Source organism: Leptosomus discolor, chromosome 5 (genome assembly GCF_034619465.1).
Source record: "Leptosomus discolor isolate bLepDis1 chromosome 5, bLepDis1.hap2, whole genome shotgun sequence".
In the NCBI taxonomy this organism is placed as follows: domain Eukaryota; kingdom Metazoa; phylum Chordata; class Aves; order Leptosomiformes; family Leptosomidae; genus Leptosomus; species Leptosomus discolor.
Genome location: NC_141395.1, coordinates 57,899,390 through 57,918,241, shown reverse-complemented (window position 1 = coordinate 57,918,241; position 18,852 = coordinate 57,899,390). Strand labels below are relative to the sequence as shown.

The 18,852-nt window shown below is 39.2% G+C and overlaps 1 protein-coding gene across 2 annotated transcripts in view; it reads right to left on the bottom strand.

Annotated features, from left to right (window-relative positions):
- The window catches only part of MATN2 (matrilin 2), a 66,869-nt gene that overhangs the window by 32,962 nt on the left and 15,055 nt on the right, over nt 1–18,852 (bottom strand). For both annotated transcript variants that reach the window (XM_086465075.1, XM_086465077.1), the window contains exons 3-5: nt 14,017–14,139; nt 10,510–10,632; nt 3,733–3,855 (exon numbers count right to left, since the gene is read on the bottom strand). In XM_086465075.1, the coding sequence (XP_086321201.1) occupies nt 3,733–3,855; nt 10,510–10,632; nt 14,017–14,139 (369 nt within the window). The remainder of the gene's footprint in view (nt 1–3,732; nt 3,856–10,509; nt 10,633–14,016; nt 14,140–18,852) is intronic.

Below are 18,852 nucleotides of genomic sequence, written 5' to 3'. Positions count from 1 at the left end.
AAGGGAGTCTACAAATATGCTGGTAGCAAAAAGAAAGTAATAGAAAACATGGGGCTTTTGGCTGGGGGAACAACCTAGTGACAAACAATACAGAAATGTCTGAAAAAAAAGGATGCCCTTTTTATCCCTGGTTCTCACAGACAAAGCCTGCTGCCATATTTCCAAGTGTACCAGCACAGTTCGGGAAGGAGAAGGGCTAGCAACATCAGTTAGAGACTACTTGGAGAAAGTGGATATACACAGATCCATGGGAGAACTGGTATTTGCCTGTGGGTGCTGAAAGAGCTAGGTGATGTGACACCACTGTCTATCACATATGAAGATTCACAGGGACCAAGAGAGGTCCCTGATAACTGAAAAATGCTAATGTCATACTCATCTTTAAAAAAAGGCAAGAAGAATGACCCAGGGAACTATAGACCAATCTGCATAATTTCAGTCCCCGGATCATGGGGCACATCCTCTCAGAATCAATTTCCAAACACATGAAGAACAAGAAGATTAACAGGAATACTCAATATGGATTTACCAAGGGCAAACGATGCCTGACCAACCCATTCACCTTCAATGATGAAATGGCTGCATCTGTGGACAGGGGAAGATTGGTAGATGTAATACACCTTGGCACTAGTAAAGCTCTTGATGCTACCTCCCACAGCATTCTCATTTGTAAGCTGAGGAAGTATAGGTTGGAAGAAAGAACTGTTAAGTAGGGTGAAAATTTGCCAGGCCACCAGCCTCAAAGGACAGTGATCAATGGCTTCATGTCTGGCTGGTTGCTGATAATGACCAGAGTACCACAGGGGACAGTACTGGGGGTCACATTGCTAAACATTTTCATCAGTGACATAGATGATGACACAAAGCACACTTTCAGTAAATCTGTGGGTGACACTAAATTAGGGACAGTGACTGAAAGCAAATAGTGGAACTTCAATACAGAGGAACCCCAATAAATTTGAAATTGGACCAGAAAATGTCTTATGAAGTTCAGCAAGAATTACAAAGTTCTGCACTTGGGTTGGAAACACTCCATAGTCCGTAAACACTGGGAAGGGACCTGCTGTCAGGGAGCAGCATGGGCCAGCTGCTCCCTCAGGAAAGGAGAGCCAGGAGCCAAGGTCGATAATACAGCTGAGAAGGGCAGCGGCTTTGCCAGAAAGGCATTGCCCTGCAGTACCCAAGATGGGTGAGCAGGGTAGGCCTGGAAACGGTAGCCAGGCTTAACCAGAAGTCCAGATCATCAGACAAGTACATGCTGCTGAGACAAGTACATGCTGCTGAGGCAGGTCTGAGGTCAAGCCAGGAAGCAAGCCTGCATGTCAGGATGAGGTGAGGCCGCTCCTGGCAAGGGCAGCCAGGGTCCGACACAGCCCAGTAATCGCTGGGCAGGTTCATAGTGGCAAGGCCATGGTCACGCTGGGAAGTCAGTCTGCAGGTCAGGTTCTTGATCAACAAGGGCTATTGGCAGACCCAGCTGGAAACTGCACTTGACATACTTTGTCCAGTTCTGGAACAATAACTTGCCTTCTCCCCCCAGTTAAAGGGAATAAACTGAAGAGGGCTCAACAGAGACCTACTGCTGGGACATAGTGTACCTCACATGACTTGTGCAGAGAACTTGAGGAATCTGGTCTTACCGAGTTTGGTGAAAAGGAAGGTATCTAACTTCGGCCTACAATTACTTCTTGTAGGTCATCACAAAGGTCATGGAGCTAAACCCTTCTTGGTAGCACCAGATGATGTAACAAGCAACAATGGTCACCACCTGTGGCTTGAGAGATTCACATTGGACATGAGGAAAATGTTTTTCACTAGAGGGATAGTACAGCAGTGGAACAGGTTGCCCAGAGAGATTGTGGACTCAACCAGACAAAACCATAGCTGACTTGATCCACAGTTCGTGACAGTTCCACTCTGAAAAGGAGGCTTGAGTAGATGACTTCCAGAGATCCTGTCCAACTAGCATTTGAAAGCTTTCATGTTTCAAACATAAAGACAGCAGCACATGGTCAGTCCATATAGCCCAATGGGCTGTCTCAAGCAATAGATACCAAAGGCAGAGGATAGAGACAGGACAACCCTGTAATACTACTTTCCCAGAATACTCTCTGAGCTTCAAGCATTCTGCGGATCATCAATTTAAACAGGTTAAAATAACTTACAGTTAGACCATAAGCTAAAAACCACTCAAGATGTACAAAATGTTTATGCAGTTTTAAGGTCTTTGTTCAGTTCAAACTCGGGGAGAAAACACTGCTTAAAATCCACATTCTTAAATTGATGGAATTAACAAAAATTTGTGCTTGGGCAGTGGAAAGCGCTTACACTACAGTAAGATTTCAAAAATATACGGATGTGGAAGTATAAGAGAATTCAGCCAGCCCTTGACAGATACTTGACAAATGGGTGAGTTCATACAATCTATAAGCAACATGAACCAGTACAAACTGTACTCTGGCCCTTGAGGAGGCAGGAAATGCATCTCCCCTGACTCTGACTATCTAAAAATTAGGTGTCTAGTCTGGCAAGTCATCCAGGCTCCCTGCATAGTCAAGGAAAATACAGGCACTTCCACAAATTTGTGTCGGAACTGTGAGCAATCACCTTCTAGAAATGTGTGTCTCTGTCCTTTGATCATAAGGTCAGATGTACAGCCTGGATTAGATGCTTTCTTAAGTAAAATAGATACCAAGCATAATACACAATACAGTCTGTAGGTTAACATGGTCTCTCATCATAAAGACTGAAATGCCCCCAAGGCTGTAAAAAGCACAGAAATGCAGTGCTACATCGATGCATTTTTTGCGAAGTAATCTTTGAACACATTATTCAATAATACAGGCTAAATTCACCACTAGCATCAGCAGTTCCACTCACATAAAACTCATGGAGTTTGTCAGCTTACAGACACAATAGTAACATTTCTTTATCAAGGCCCATATTTATGAAGAAAGGTAACTAGGAAGGTACATTAAGGTTTTTCCTTCACATTTCCTGAAAGTGAGTTATGACATTAAACACTGTGGAGGTTTTATCTTGTTTTCCCAATTATGGGAACCATGGGCAAGAGTACTTTCTGGTCTGTCAGTTCCCCTCTGCTTTATATCCACTCCTAACTCTTGTAATTTTTGAGCTTGTTAGCAAGGTATCAATCAAATTTGACAAACAAGCAAAGCCATGAAGTTATTATAACCCGGTGGAAACGTGGAAGCTTGGTAGAAGATACTGATGTTGCCAGAGATTTTGCACACTATCAAAGAACTCTTGAGAAACATACATAGGAAAACAGGTTGCCATGTTTTCTCTGACAGTGGAACTACTCTGTTTAATTTTAGCTTGTCTTACAAACCAAGCTGATTATAAATTGTCTTGTATAGACTTGTTTGTTTACCCAGCTAGGGAGATGATATTCTAACTGAAAAATCTGGATAATCAAAAAGACTATGCAAGACAAACCTTTGGGTATTTGCTGTTAAAAAGGAGCCTGGTTTCATGTTAAAAGTTTCCTGTTCCTAGAAGGGACCCCTGCCTTTAGCCCCTCCCCCAAAAAGCTAAACTAGCCCCCAAAATAACTTGCATTTATTTCAAGACCTTTGGCTTCCAGGGCCCTCCAACATTTTCTATACCTGACACATTATTCAGTGTTCCCAGGACCAGTGGGAGTATTGCTGCTGAGAACTGGGAGACAAAAGAATAAACTGTTCATAATTAAACCTGATCACAACTTACTTCTGCAAGTTCTTTTGTCTGGATTTAAAATGAACCCTGGGTGGCATCTACAGTAATAGGAGTCCTCAGTGTTAACACATTCGTGTTGGCAAGCTTGGTTATCCAAAGCACAGTAGTCTACAACTGAAAAAGAATAAGACCAACATGTACAATTAGGAAAAAAAAACTAGAACTATTATGCATAGATATTACGGTACTAGTTACACACAGTAGCTATAAAAGGAAAAGCTGACATGATTTCTGTCCTGAAGAGCTTTTCTGCAAAAAGTAGTGCACTTTCAATATCAGTTAGTAATTAGATTGGATATGCATCCTGGATCATTTCTCCTACCCTTTGAACATTTAGCAGCTCTTGGATTGTCAGGAGACTTTTCAACATGTTTTCTCAGATCTGGAAACCATGGTTCAGTCAGTAACTCTGTCCAGATGTTCACACTGTAGACCAGGGTGTAGCAAAGTTTGTTTGATTTAGTTCTGTCTTCTGTCTCCCCAGTCCCTGTCCTGGAATTGCTCTACTTTTCCTTAGTTCCCTCCCAGATGTATTAGTTCTCAAGAGTTGCTCCGGTAGCCTGAATACACAGGAGACCCATGACAATACCTTTTACATCGAGGACTGTCACAGTACATTCATTACCTCTAATGTGCTCCAGAATCATCCCGTACAAAGCAGCTGCAGCTATGAAGCCTGAGAGCTCCAGGCTGACATTCACCATTGATATTTTGCTTATATATTGCCTTTTGTATGAAAAAAAAAATAAATCATGGCTAGTCCAGTCACTTATTTCATAAGTCCAGTCATTTATTACACAAACCCAAACTTACAAGATAGATTGCTAAAGGGTGATAATAGGGCAATACTTTAGTGTTTACTCAGTCAAGCCCATTCAAAAGTGCTAAAGAAGTTACATGATTCTTTAAATTTTATTTCTTTGCAGGTTAAGATGTTTTTTTCACAAAGAAAGTCTTAGAAGAAATTAAAGATAAGTCACAAAGCAGGTGTTATGTCCCCACGGAGCTGCCAGGCTGACACTAGGAAAGTTCACCTGATTCTTTCTGCAGAAGATAGTAACGTGCTCAGCTTCACATGGACATTTAATGAGACAGGTTCCCCTTTGACAACTGAGTAATTTTTTCATTACTTTATACTGCTGAGCCTCCCAAATTGCTTTAAGAGGCAGTAATTTGTTTTAATGAAATCAGTTCCTTCTTCAATAGCCCTGCCTTTGCAAATCATGTGTATACTCAGGTGTGCTACGGTATTTAGTAAAGGTCATCTAGTCAGGAAAGTGGATAATATATTTAGTTATTTTGAAAGAGCTTCTTTTAACCCTTCAGAACATTTGTGTTGAATCAAGTCAAATTAGACTATTTACTGGCTACTATACGAGACCATTTTCCTGGCAAGCACCTTCCTGTTTCCAGACTGAATAACTTCATATAAAAAAGTATTTACTGAACATATATTTCAAGGATATAATGTGTCATACAATTAGTCAGCTTTCCTCTTAAATTAATTCTAACCACATGCACATTTTCAAGTGTTTTAAAAGACAGATTAAGAACTAAGTAGGCCAAAGAATATATACTTTTTTTCTATCTAGCATCATACCTGGAAAACAGCTCATATGGATCACTCCATAAAGTCATCTCCTCCTCTGCATTTAAACCTTAATGCAATGCATTTCTACCACGATACCTGCAAATGTCTGACAAATGATTATAAAGCTGAGAATAGAATAGAATAGAATAGAATAGAATAGAATAGAATAGAATAGAATAGCATAGCTCCAGTTGGAAGGGACCTACAACAATCATCTGTTCCAACTGCCTGACCACTTCAGGGCTGACCAAAAGTTACAGCATGTTGTTAAGGGCCTTGTCCAGCTGCCTCTCAAACACTGACAGGCCTGGGGCATCGACCACATCTCTAGGAGGCCTGTTCCAGTGTTTGACCACCCTCTCGTGAAGAAATGCTTCCTAATGTCCAGTCTGAACCTCCCCTGGCGCAGCTTTGAACCATTCCCATGTGTCCTGTCACTGGATACCAGGGAGAAGAGATCAGGTCTACTTCCCCTCCTCAGGAAGCTGCACAGAGCAATGAGGTCGCCCCTCAGCCTCCTTCTCTCCAAATCAGACGAGCCCAAAGTCCTCAGCCGCTCCTCACAGGACAATCCTTCCAGCCCTTTCACCAGCTTTGTTTGAGAGACTACTAAACAGGTCTTAGAATGCTTTATTGTCAACATCTGAGCAACTATGACCCTAAGCACTTTCAGATTACAGTCTCTTGAGGGAGGAACCGTGCCTTCTTATGGCTATGCAGCTGCTAATGTACTATGGACAGAAAAAAAACCCCACAAACAAAACAAAAGAAATAACTAATTTTTCCAGGCTTGTTTTTTTCCATTTATAGACTTCTGAGGACCTCTTCCTCACAGAAGTAGGTCTCAGCCTGTAAGAATAATAAGCATACCAATTTAAATAATGCCTTTCCATTCACTAGTTAAGAAGTGAGAACATTCTCTTGACGGTTGCTTTCGGAGATAAGTATTATTCCCTTTTATTCCATAATTTTTGTATACAAATTGCCCTAATTCTAGGAAGGCTTAGCCTTGCAGACTGGGACTAGTAATTAACATACAAATTCATTTCACTTTTAGCTTCATGTTTCATTTTGGTGGTATTTGCTTAGAAGGAAAACTTGTCAACAGCATTCCAGTCAGCAAGTAGGTAAGTTGTCCATGGAGTTAAATCTTCCTGAAAAGACTGAGAAAAATTATAAATCTATATTCCTTATTTTGAAGTACTGTAATCCTTTAGTTGGTATGCAGAAAATACACAGTCTGTATAAATGCAAAGAAGAATATTTTCTTTTTTTTTTTTTAAGTTTTATTATTTCCATATTTCTGTACTGAGTCATGAGAAACAGACTAGAATGTGAACACTTAGAAATCTCACTGGTTTTAATGTTAGCCTGTTTCAGTATGAAACTTTTCTAAAGGATGAATTAATGACCTTTTTAGTAATCAAGCAATTAATTCAGTTGTCATGTCCCCATGTGTGTTCCACCCTGTTTTTCTTGCCTGAAATTAGTTGATAAGTGATAAGAGCCATCTTTTACTTCCAGTTACCTGTTCTGCACTCTCGGTGCTTACATTGCCTTCTCTGAACTGTGGACAGCGTGGGTCACCTTTCTCTTGGATTGTTGTTTTACTCCTATAATGTTTATATAGGTTATTCAGGCTTAGGAGAATGAAGTAAGTCAGGAGAAGGGTAGAAGAAAAGGGTAGGAAGAAAAGGCATCAGAATAACTATAGGCATAAGAAGGATGAAAAAGGACGTGGGGCAACAGTAGAGCTGACTCATGGAAGACTCATAAGAATCTAGGAAGCAGCCAAAAAAATCTAGCAGTGCCAGGACTGCAGAGAGGTGCCTGCAGCCAAACCAAGGCCAGGACAAGAGGTCTCAAGTCCAACAGCTGCAGCAATACAGAGACAGTCTAGCACCAGCGCCAGGAAAGAGAGGACAGCATGTCCAGCAACACCAAGACAGTGGAGAGACTGAGTGTCCAGCAGCATGATGTAGAAAGAATGGCTCATTACTGCCAAACTTTGACTGATGTGAAAGTAGGGCAGTTAACACGAAAAGCTGTTTAAAAAGGCAAAGTGATAGTGCTCTGCCAGCCATCACTGAGAATAAGTTTCAAATATTGCTCAGTCTACAAATTTGTTCATAAACTGTGTTGCAAACACTCAAGGCGGTTGGCCATTCAGTGGTCACTTTGAATGGATACGTTGTGTCCTGCTGGTTGTGAGATTTTATTTAATTATTGCCCTTCAGGTAACTTGCTGACATGTGTCAATAAAGCAATTAGTATTGCCTTTGATCCTTAACTACAGAAATTAGCCCATCAGAAAGGAGGAAGAGAACTTAATAAATCTTCCTGTGAATTTTTCTGCACTTTCTCATTTACTTTTGCTGCAGTTAAAATTTTAGAAGACTTAGATATCTTAGACAGAAACCTTTGGCTCTTAGAGAGAATGACCATGTGTTTGTCCTACATACAAATTTCATACAAGGATTCTCTCTTCATTCTCTGGATGAAGAAGAGAGAGTAACCTTAATGAAGTCACGGCTTTTTGCAAAATTGGTGTTGTAGTCAGTGGTCTCTGGTATCTGTGTACACCAAGATCTTCTGACCCTGCTCACTTGATATTAAATACTTCAGAAATAGTTAACTAGCTTAATAGTAATGAAAACTGAGAGTTATCACTACTAATTCAGTACTATACACAATCTCTTTTACAAGATTTTCCAGCAAAGATGATTATTCATTGGTGATCACAAAGCTGTACATTCTTGGTAGTAGCACATTCCTCAAAAACCTCAAATTGCTCAAATCTGAAAAGTCAAATTCTGGAGACTGACAGCTAATAGGATTTCCAGACAAATTAGAATAAAACCCACAAATTACCCAGACAATCTTTCCCTCTTCAGGAAATGTAGAGAGGCTAAGTTCTGTATGGGTAAAACGTAATTAATATACATTGAACTATTCATGTGCATCAGTAAGAAATGACAAAGTTAAATGGTCAATTAAATGCAAAAGAAAATTGAAAAATAGAAGTGCTAATAATGTGCTTTAAAATCATAATTAATACTGCTAATATTGCAGGGGTATAAATAGCATGAGTTCCTGTTTTTTTGCTAAACCAGGTATAAATGAATAAAAATCAAGTGGAGAGGAAAGACAGTTAAAATGTGCAAGATACCATAGTGAACCTGTGCATGAACTGTATTTTGAAAATAACTGAAAATAAGAATATGAAAGCTTTAAATGTCATCAACAGAGCTTATAATAGGCCTGTATCTCTCCATGCCAAAGAAAGTCAATGAGAAGGTAGGAAAAAGATGTTAAAGATGTATCACACCTTCAAACAGCACTCTTCAGAGAAATTATTAACAGGTAAAAAACAATAAGAAATTTAATAAATGGCACAGAAATATTTTGAAGCTTTTAATAAGAAAAACAGACTTTGTATTTATTATAGAGGATAATATTAGCTTTGACATACAAAGAATTTCACCAAAATTATTTCTATCCCTATGATGCTCTGGTAGCTACCTTCCCAATAAGATTATATTGGGCTGTAAAGGACCTTTCAACTTAACAGAGAGAAAATAGTTAACAACAGCTGATGACAGTAAGCATAAGTATTTGGGTTTAGAATATATAGTAGGAAAGAACTGGGGATAAAAGAACCTACCTACAGAAGTCACAAATTTTCTGTCTCAGGATACAGTCAAATCAATAGCAGAGAAATATATGCTTTATCCTAACACAAGTAAAGGTCATGAGGATTAGCTAAGGTTATGGGAGGAATTTCTGTGGAGTGTTAGATGTAGGAATTTGGGCCAGAACATCTAACAGGCCTTCTTGCCTAAATAGCCACTATTACCTGCATTTTCTAAACAATTCAACTTCAGAAAGCAGTTTCTTAAAATGGTATATTAGTGGACAAATTATGCTGAGGATAAATTATGTTGAGAAATTTAAACAGTCCTATACTGAGATCATGAAGCTACAGGTAAGGGAAACATTTCTGAAGAGTAAGTACAGAGTGAATGTTCTTCAAAACCACCCATGTTACCCGAGGTCTAAAAACACCTCAAAACCTCACTTGTATGTGCCATGTGGAATCACATGCAGAAAGTTCAGTTCCGTAAACTGTTATCTATTTTGCATTATCCTGCAAGGTAATAGCTCTATGAAGGTAGTAAGAGACAGATTATACTATGTTAAGAGTTGTTTAAAATGACAAGAAATAAAAAGAAAGAGTAAGCTGTTGGACAAAAGCATTGTGGTGGCCTGTGGCAGATTTGGGGCCAAGGATTCACTTGGATTCACTTCCATGGGATTTCAGCATGTGTTTGAAATTATGCATGCATTTAAGTGCTTGCCTGAAGAGAATGCCTAACAAATAAGGCGATTTTTTTTCAAGGACTCTAGGGTTTTTTTTTGTGGTGGATATGAGAAGACAGTATTTTCCCAAAATGTAGCATGGGATGAAAAATTTGCAAGAAAGCTAAATGGTTGGTGAAAAAGATCATCCTAAAAATATTTACTGTGTATAAATGGGGAAGAAGAGTGAGATACTTATACGCTAAAGGAGAAGGAAGTATATTTTGTGTTAAAAAAATTATTATACTGTGTTTCCACATGCAGTCTTTGGAGTTATAATTCTTAGAGCTGATGTTTGTTTCTTTACTGCCCATGGCAAAAATCAAAGGCACATAGTGGATGGGTTCTTGAGGGGGGCTAAACTTTTTTTAATCCTCCCAAAAAGAGTTTGAAATCTCTGCTGGCATGACCATAAAACCAAGTGAGAAATGGCAATAAATTGTCCACTTGCAAGTTTTCCCATGTGTAACTTCAGTCTGAAGAGGAGCTACTGAGTTTGTCTGGCTTTGTTTTTTAATGGCCACATGTATCATGCCAGTACATTGCTGGCCACCTACATGGATCTATAAAATATCTGGTGTGTTGTTTCAAAACAGCAATGTTACTTTCTGTGTGAAATTATTTGGAACAATTTTCCCAAGTCACCATTCATTATCAGTAAAGGCCTACGAACATGCCAATATGTGTTCTTCCTTATCTACCACATATAGAAGAGAGCTTCCCATCATACTCCATGGCTAAACTGGATATTAATTTACACTGTATTTCCCTTTGGTTTGTGTCAAGAGATAAATGTGAATTGCTAAACTCATACTCACCAACACAATTCTTTCCATTTGCATCAAGCTCATACCCTTCATAACACTGACAGACGTAAGACCCAGGTGTGTTCACACAAATCTGCTCGCAGGCATGTCTTTCCACAGCACACAGGTCCTGAGCTACAAAACATAATTGCATGAATATTAAATTCTTTGACCTTCTATAATGTGCAGGTAGACTATAGCTCAAAAATAAATTTCAGGAAGGTATGAACAGCTCCTTAGAGATAAGCTTATTTCAACACAGATCACGCCAATGTTCTGTCAAAGAGTGAAAGTCTTATGCCAGCAGGAACAATCACTCAAAGCTGAGGAGCTCATTCCTTCAGGTGAAGGCAACAACTATTGATGGACCAATGGTGCCTAGTAGGGTTGCCTGACTGTGTTTCTCTAAAAAGTTCAAAGGGTATTCTTCAGGGGTTTTTTGGAAAAAAAAAAAAAAAAGAAGTGTTTATTTCTGTCTTTTTTTTTTTCTTTTTTTTTGCATAACCCTCCCAGAAAATGATGGCAAGGTTGGAAAAGGAAAGAAAAGGAAAGCACAACACCAAAAGACTTGGGGGTATTTAATTTCTGAGTTCTATAATTTTTCAGTTTTGTGCAAAATACCATAGCAAATTACCCCTCCCAAGCAAAAGATCTCCTTAGAAAAACTACTACAACAAATGAGGTCAGTTCAGCACTTGGCTGAATGAAGCACATCGGGTTTTCTTTTCAATAGACTAAAGCTTTCTGAGAACCCCAAGTTTCCCCAATGATATCTTTGGAAAGCAGAGTACTTCGTGTTGCTGAGGATCAGGCCCAAAGACTGCTCAACACATAATGAGCATTTACAGCTACAAAAAAAGGCTTTTGGAACACGTTTGAAGAAACTAGCTAAGCAAATATGAATTTTCTTTTATAGCTGGCTGCTTCATATCAAGTGGGATGATGAACAGCATAAACAGTGGTTTAACTCTCTTGTTCAGTATAAACACGTACAAATAGATACTTTTTCAGCTTGTTGCAGCTACATTTCCTCTTTTCTTCTATTTTGTGTATTAATGTAAGATTTTAACATCTCTAGAGAAGAATGGAAGAGATTAAGTTAAACAAATACAGTGTAATGAGTAAAGAATAGCCATTATCTGACAGAACAACTCTTCTCTAGAAAAGTTAGACCAGAGTATGTGAAAGGAGCACCCTTTGCATGGATGACAAACTATCTTAAGATGGTTAAGAACATTTCAAGTTAAACAAAATTTTTTTTTTTTTTCCCTAGTTTTGTTCTGGAAGATAGCTGAGTTGCCTTCCCCCACCCATGTGGAAAGTGACAAATCACAAGCATGGCAGATGTTCTTCCTTCAATGTGAGAAACTAATATTTTTAGAAATAATGTTATAATTAAATGTATCAAGAAAGAAAACTATCATCTGTTCAAAACAGAAATTCACCCTTTTCCAGCCTGAAGCAAAGTTGTCAATTCATTGCTGACTGCATTTGGTTAAGGGCTTTTAAGAACTGGATACTGATATGGTGTACTCTCATAACATAAAAAAAAGGGAACAGAAGAATGAAAAAAGAGTGCAACTTTAGGTACAAAAGAATGAAAAGAGACTATAACTTCAGGTACATACCATTCATCTTTTCTGCATTGTTTAATTTAGAAAGTGTTAAAATATATACGTAAGGAAACTATTTGTTCATGAAAGCTGACAAATACACCCAAGCCTTAGATAAATATATCTGGTTTATGTTGATCATGTATTGCACTAAACATAAATATGATGAAGATTTATTTAACCTAGAGGTCAAGTGGGGAACATGTTGTTTCTGTGCACTTGTGGACAATCAACAGCCCATGAAAGTAACTAAAATGGTCACAGACTGGGGGCTTTTCTATCAGCATGATTCCCCTTACCTCCAGAAATAAGCTGTCCAGTTTGTCCAGGCTTGGTCCCCTTCCTCATGAATTCTGTTACTTCTCTGAGGAGTTTTTTGACATGATGGTCTGACCTTGTCTAGACCGCCTCCGTATCACGCCCTCCTTCACCAATGATTTGCACCACCCTAGCACATTTAAGGCCAGTTTAATGGCTCTCAATAGCAGATTTCCAGTGCTAATTGCCAAAATTAGTTTGTAGTTTGGTGATACAGAAAAAAGTCCATTAGAAATAGGCTACAAACACATCAAATGACTCATTTCTCTTTCATACTCAGCAAACTGCATTCTAGTATCATCTGAAAGACGATCAAAACAAGTACCCAGTCAAGCAAATCATGTGTGACAGGTAAGGGGATAACTAATATAAGACTGGGTCATAGCCAAAAAAAAAAAGTGAAGCAATGCAGCAATGGGCTTTGAAAAATGGTGGAGAGGGAACATATTGAGGGCTACTGTGCATGGGTCACCAGTAGGAAAACCACACACAATTCCAAAACTCTCTTGGAAATTAATCTGTAATTTGAAGCAGTGCAGTGCCCAAAAGCTGGACTGCTGGCTGATAAAAACTATGGAAATGTAACACAATAAAAAAAGAAGATGACGAAATAAAGATTTTTTTCATACTTGTAATCAAAAATTTTTAATTGACTCACAAAAAAAAAACAATTGCCAAAATTGATGTTAGGGCTGAGGATAGGGAAAATGTGTGAGAGGAAATTTAAAAAAAGAAATTTTTAATTTCAAATAATTTCCAGAAAATTGAAAGCAGAAAAATTCTTTCTTAAAAATTCTTTAAGAAAATGAACAGCATGAGAAGGTTCTAAAAGAAAGGTTGAAAGGATAAAAAAGTTTTAAATGACAAGCATTTTAACAGGGACACAATGAAAATAACAGGTTAGAGAATATTACTGAAATGTTGGAGTCAACATTTGGGATTCTGATCACCCTCTTTCTGAAGAGCTATGGCAAATATGCGGAAGCAGAGAAAATAAGCTGTGTGAAAAATTGTTCTTGTCACTATTCTTGTCTTGGCTCAGCTGCTAAACCAAATAACAATCAGGAAATATTCCAGATTGGATTGATTTTTTTTTTGCGTCTTCTTGAGAAAAGTAAAACATGAATAAAATGTTGAATTTGTTCCATTTAACACAAAACATTTGCCTATAATTCACACACATACATATGACAAATGTCTACATTTGGCGAAAGATACTGGTGAGAAGGACTAGAAAACAGAGATTCCTAAAAGTAACTTATCCCATAGCTCAACAGCATAGGAGGTGAGCAGCTCAAAAGCAGTTTCCTGCTGTAGGCCAAAGGGTCTGAAGACACTTCGACACAGCAGCAAAAATGCCCACATCACTCCAGTGCTGACAGTAGCTTGATGTATTTCAGAAAGGTTTATAACAACTTCGTTCACAGAAACCAAGGAAAAGAATTACAACTTCACCTTTTCAGACTCTTTCTGATGATTACCATTAATTATATACTGAACTGAGTCCTTTATGAGCCCAACAGAGAAGGTATGTGATGTTACGCACTTTTGGGAGCATGAAAGAGAAAAGTTAAGAAAGAAAACATACTGCTGCAAGTCTTCTCATCAGCATTCAGAATGTATCCTTGTTTACATCTGCATATGTAGGAGCCAGGGGTGTTTATGCAGAAGTGATCACAGTGATGTTCAACTGTACTGCACATATGTGGCACTGAAAGAAGAAAACATAAAATGTTACTAACTGCTGGTCTTACCTACTTGTGGTCACAACTGAAAAAAAAAAGTGTAGAAAATTTTACTGAAATAATTTAGAAATTTAAAATTAAGTGCTGCCAGTAAAGACAAAAATGGAAGCTTAAGCCTATAAGAGTGTAAAAAAAAAACCCTTAACAAACAGTACTATATATCTATTCCTAAAAAAAGTAGGAATTCAGATATTTTCTGTCTGGTTGACATAGGTGGCATGTTTTTTGGACATGAAATTACATGTGAAATGGAGACATAAACAACATACAAATACACAACAGAGGATCAGGAAACACTAATTACTTGCTGGTCCCAAGAAAACAATGAAACAAACCTACCACATTCAAATTTAGAAAATAAGCGGAATTTAAGTACAAACTGTTCTAGAGGACATTCAATTTCTTGAATGAAGAAAATCAACACACAGCACAATACTAAAGAAGAATGACTAGAAAACAACTTGCAAAACACAGTACTAAGTAATCAAAAAAAGAAAAGAAAAAAGAAGCATTCAATGACAGGCATCCCAATAATTCAGTTCCTTCTGAGGACATACTGTTACCATCTGTTACCAATCTTCTGATACACTACTATACAAAATTTTTTCCCAAGTGTCTCTGTTGCACCCATTTCAAAGAATCATCAATCAGATTTCTGTGGTGAAGGAGGCTGCTGTCTGTATGATTTCTGCAAGTTCATTTGTTGCAGTAGGTGTTTGGTGGACACAGCCAGTGACTGAAGTAATAGAAAGGGTGATCTCATAGATAAGGAATTTGAATGTGAGCCTTGTGAATTACATCTTATCTCTGTCTATGTCACAGGGTCCTTATTTGATTTTGGGCAAACCAATAATATCAGTATCTTCAAGCAAGCATCAACCTTCACACTGTATGTGTTCAGCTAGAGACACCTGAATTTGGACTTGCAAGAATGCAGGCCTCTCTCGGCTGCAAGTGAAGGCTGTAGAGCTGTGACTGGTATGTTATACTTATGTCTAAAAATGTTAATTGCCCCAGAAAATCAGACCAGGAATTGCACTGAGTCAAATATTTAAAATTAGTGGGCTATCTTGACAGTCTTAAGACTGCTTCTGTGCCTCCGTTCCTCCAATGTAACATGGGGGTGACAGCACCATCTACTTTACAGGAGAATAATAAAGACTTTATTTGCTACTGAACGCTCCATCTCAACTTCTGTCTTTCTCACGCTTCTTTAATTCAGTCTCCACCTCCCTTCCTGGATTCTGTCCCCATTTCTGAGTTTTCAACTCTTGTCTCACTCCTCATGCCTCTGATTTCCCAGGATACTGTTTGATTCTATTTTACCTTGCTGATAAATAAATGGTAATAAAACTAGGCCCCTGGGACCCCTGGCTTCAACTGCTGTTTCTGACCCCCCAAATCTTTAGCAGCCAGAGGCAGCAACTGTAGGGAAAGTCTGACTTAGCAGAGGATGAAGCACAGCCAGTTTACATTGACTCTTCTGAGAATATAGCTGCTAGGCACTGGGTAAAGAGTGGTTAGTTTGGTTTACTTTTTATTTTCCCCACAGAGCTTCATCACTTGGCCAGGTTTTTCTCTTATCTTCACAGGAACCATGAAGACACATTACCACAGACATAAGGGCAATCCAGACACAAGGACAGCTCAGGTGCCAAGGTGTTTTCCCATAGCATGAAGCCCATGCATGCCAGGAGACTTGACCAGAGGGGTGTCTTTAATTGCACTAGCAAAGAAACAAAGTGTCCAGATGTTGGACTCAGCTACAATGATACTGCCTCTGGGTCCACACTGGGGAGGACTTAAAAAAATTAACCAAATTTCCCGGGAGGAATGTAGGTGCTCTAGGAAGCAGAGGCTACGGATGCTTAGATTGCCATCTCGAAATTCAGCAAGCTGAACACTGCTTCACAGCCCAGACTTAACAAAATATTAAGGATCCTATCTGAAATTTAGTTCCTTAGTTGAAATTCATAAGAATCTAACAGCTTAAATTCCCTGTTGCATCTGGGCCTGGGTTTTTAAGTGCGTTTTTGGATCTCACCTTCAATTCCTGACACAGCAAATGTTGTGAAGGCATTCCATGAGAAAAGGAGGCAGCAGCAATCCTTGTCACCTCCATACTCCTCCATCTGCAGGAGGTCTGGTTTTATCGAGGACCACATGTATTTGGTTTAAAAGTGAGCTATAAAACTCTAATACATTTACTGGACATCGCCTAGTCAGAAAAAAAAAATGAGTAAGTGGTATTTGTACTGGATTTCTTTCTAAAATGCAATTAAAATAATCCAGTAAGATGAAATTTTGAAGCATTTGCTGTTCATTCCATTTAAATTCTCAATCCATGTTTAGTTTACTTTTTCTTGGTTTTTAAATGCATCTTACTACTCCAGCTAATAATACAGCAAGGAAGAAACAGGAAAAAATCTATTAACTGATGAATGTCTGTGATGGTGTTTTGTGCTGATGCAGTTCAGCTGGAGCCCTGTTGCTCTTTGAAACAACTTTGGAAAAGACCAAGTAAGGAAAATTCTCCAGATTATCCTGACAATAAGCCTCAGTTCTTTTCTGGCAAAAGCATCCCTAGAGATGAGTGAGCATTCAGTCTCACCATGCACTCTTTTTCTGGACTCTGCTGAAAATGCCTCAGCTTCATGCCAAATCTGTATGAAGATCTTTCATATTTATCTCAGAAAAAAATAAAAAAGAAAATTATATTAAGTACACAGATTGGAATAAAATTAATCATGTATGTCACGATATTCATAAAAGGTAATTTTTTATCAGGGAATTACAGATGGAAGCAATTTCTCTGTTGTCAATTAATACCTATTAAAATATTATTTGCTTTATTGCATGAATGAATAATATCACTGTAATGGCTTTTCCTAAATTTCTGTATTTAAAATGGATGGAATGAAAACAACAGATGGATGTCTCTGTGTCTCGCTTCACAGAATCACAGAATCACAGAATGGTAGGGGTTGGAAGAGACCTTGAAAGAGCATCTAGTCCAACCCCCTGCTAAAGCAGGTTCACCTCGAGCAGGTTACACAGGACCACGTCCAGGCTGGTTTTGAGTATCTCCAGGGAAGGAGACTCCACAACCTCCCTGGGCAGCCTGTTCCTGTGCTCTGTCACCCTTAATGTAAAGAAGTTTTTCCTCATGTTGAGACAGAACTTCCTGTGCTCCAGTTTGTGCCTGTTGCCCCTTGTCTTGTCACCAAGCACCACTGAAAAGAGCCTGGCCCCATCCTCTTGATGCCCACCCTTTAGATATTTATAAGTGTTGATAAGGTCGCCTTTCAGTCCTTCAGGCTTAAAAGCCCCAGATCCCTCAGCCTTTCCTCGTAGGAGATGCTCCAGTCCCCTCATCATCCTTGTGGCCCTCCTCTGGACTCTCTCCAGCAGTTCCCTGTCCCTCTTGAACTGGTTGACCCAGAACTGGACACAATACTCCAGATGTGGCCTCACCAGGGCAGAGCAGAGGGGGAGAACCACCTCCCTCGACCTGCTGGCCACACTCTTCTTAATGCACCCCACGATACCATTGGCATCTTGGCCACAAGGGCACATTGCTGGCTCATGTTGTCTACTTGTCTACCACAACTCCCAGGTCCTTCTCCTAGCAGCTAGAGCTGCTCTCTAGCATGTCGACCCCCAGTCTGTACTGGTGCACGGGGTTATTCCTGCCCAGATGCAGGACCCTACACTTGCTCTTATTGAACCTCACTAGGTGCCTCTCTGCCCAGCTCTCCAGCCTTCCAGTCACAAGGCATGCACAGAGATAATTGTTCACACAGAATTAATATGTAAGCTTTGAAAGAGGAATCCACGAACTCTGAAGAATTTTTTTAATAACCAAAAGACTGTTTATCAGTTTGAAGTTTCAATATCAGGGGAGATCACATTTAAAATCAATAGATGAAACTGGCTTTGGCTGGGATAGGGTTAATTTTCTTCCTAGTAGCTGGTACAGTGTTTAGGATTTAGTGTGAGAACAGTGATGATAACACAGTGATGTTTTAGTTGTTGCTGAGCAGCGCTTATCCTAAGTTAAGGACTTTTCAGTTTCCCATGCTCTGCCAGTGCAAAAGAAGCTGGGAGGGAGCATGGCCAGGACAGCTGACCCAAACTAGCCAAAGGGATATTCCATACCATAGGGCGTCATGTCCAGTATGTAAACTGGGGGTGAGTTGGCCGGGAGGGGCCGATCGCTGCTCAGGGACTGGCTGAGTATCAGTCAGCGGGTGGTGAACAATTGCATTGCACATCACTTGTCTTTCTTGGGTTTTCTTTCTCTCTCTTTTTGTTATCTGCCTTTCAATTGCCATTATTGTTATATTTTATTTCAATTATTAAACTGCTCTTATCTCAACCCTTGAGTTTTACTTCTTTTCCCCAGTTTTCGTCTCCATCCCACTGGGGTGGGTGGAAGTGAGAGAGCAGCTGCGTGCTGCTTAGTTGCTGGCTGGGGTTAAACCACGACAAACAACTTACCTAATATTCAAATAGCAGAGGGCTGTAAATTTATTGATATTATGCAATGAATAGGAAAATCATGATATGTGTGTTTGCCTTGCAGCTTATGACCACTAGGAATTAGATCACATTTTATGGCACTTAGCAGTAGAATTAGTTTTTCCCCATATGTATAACTGCTGTTCTGAATGTTGTCT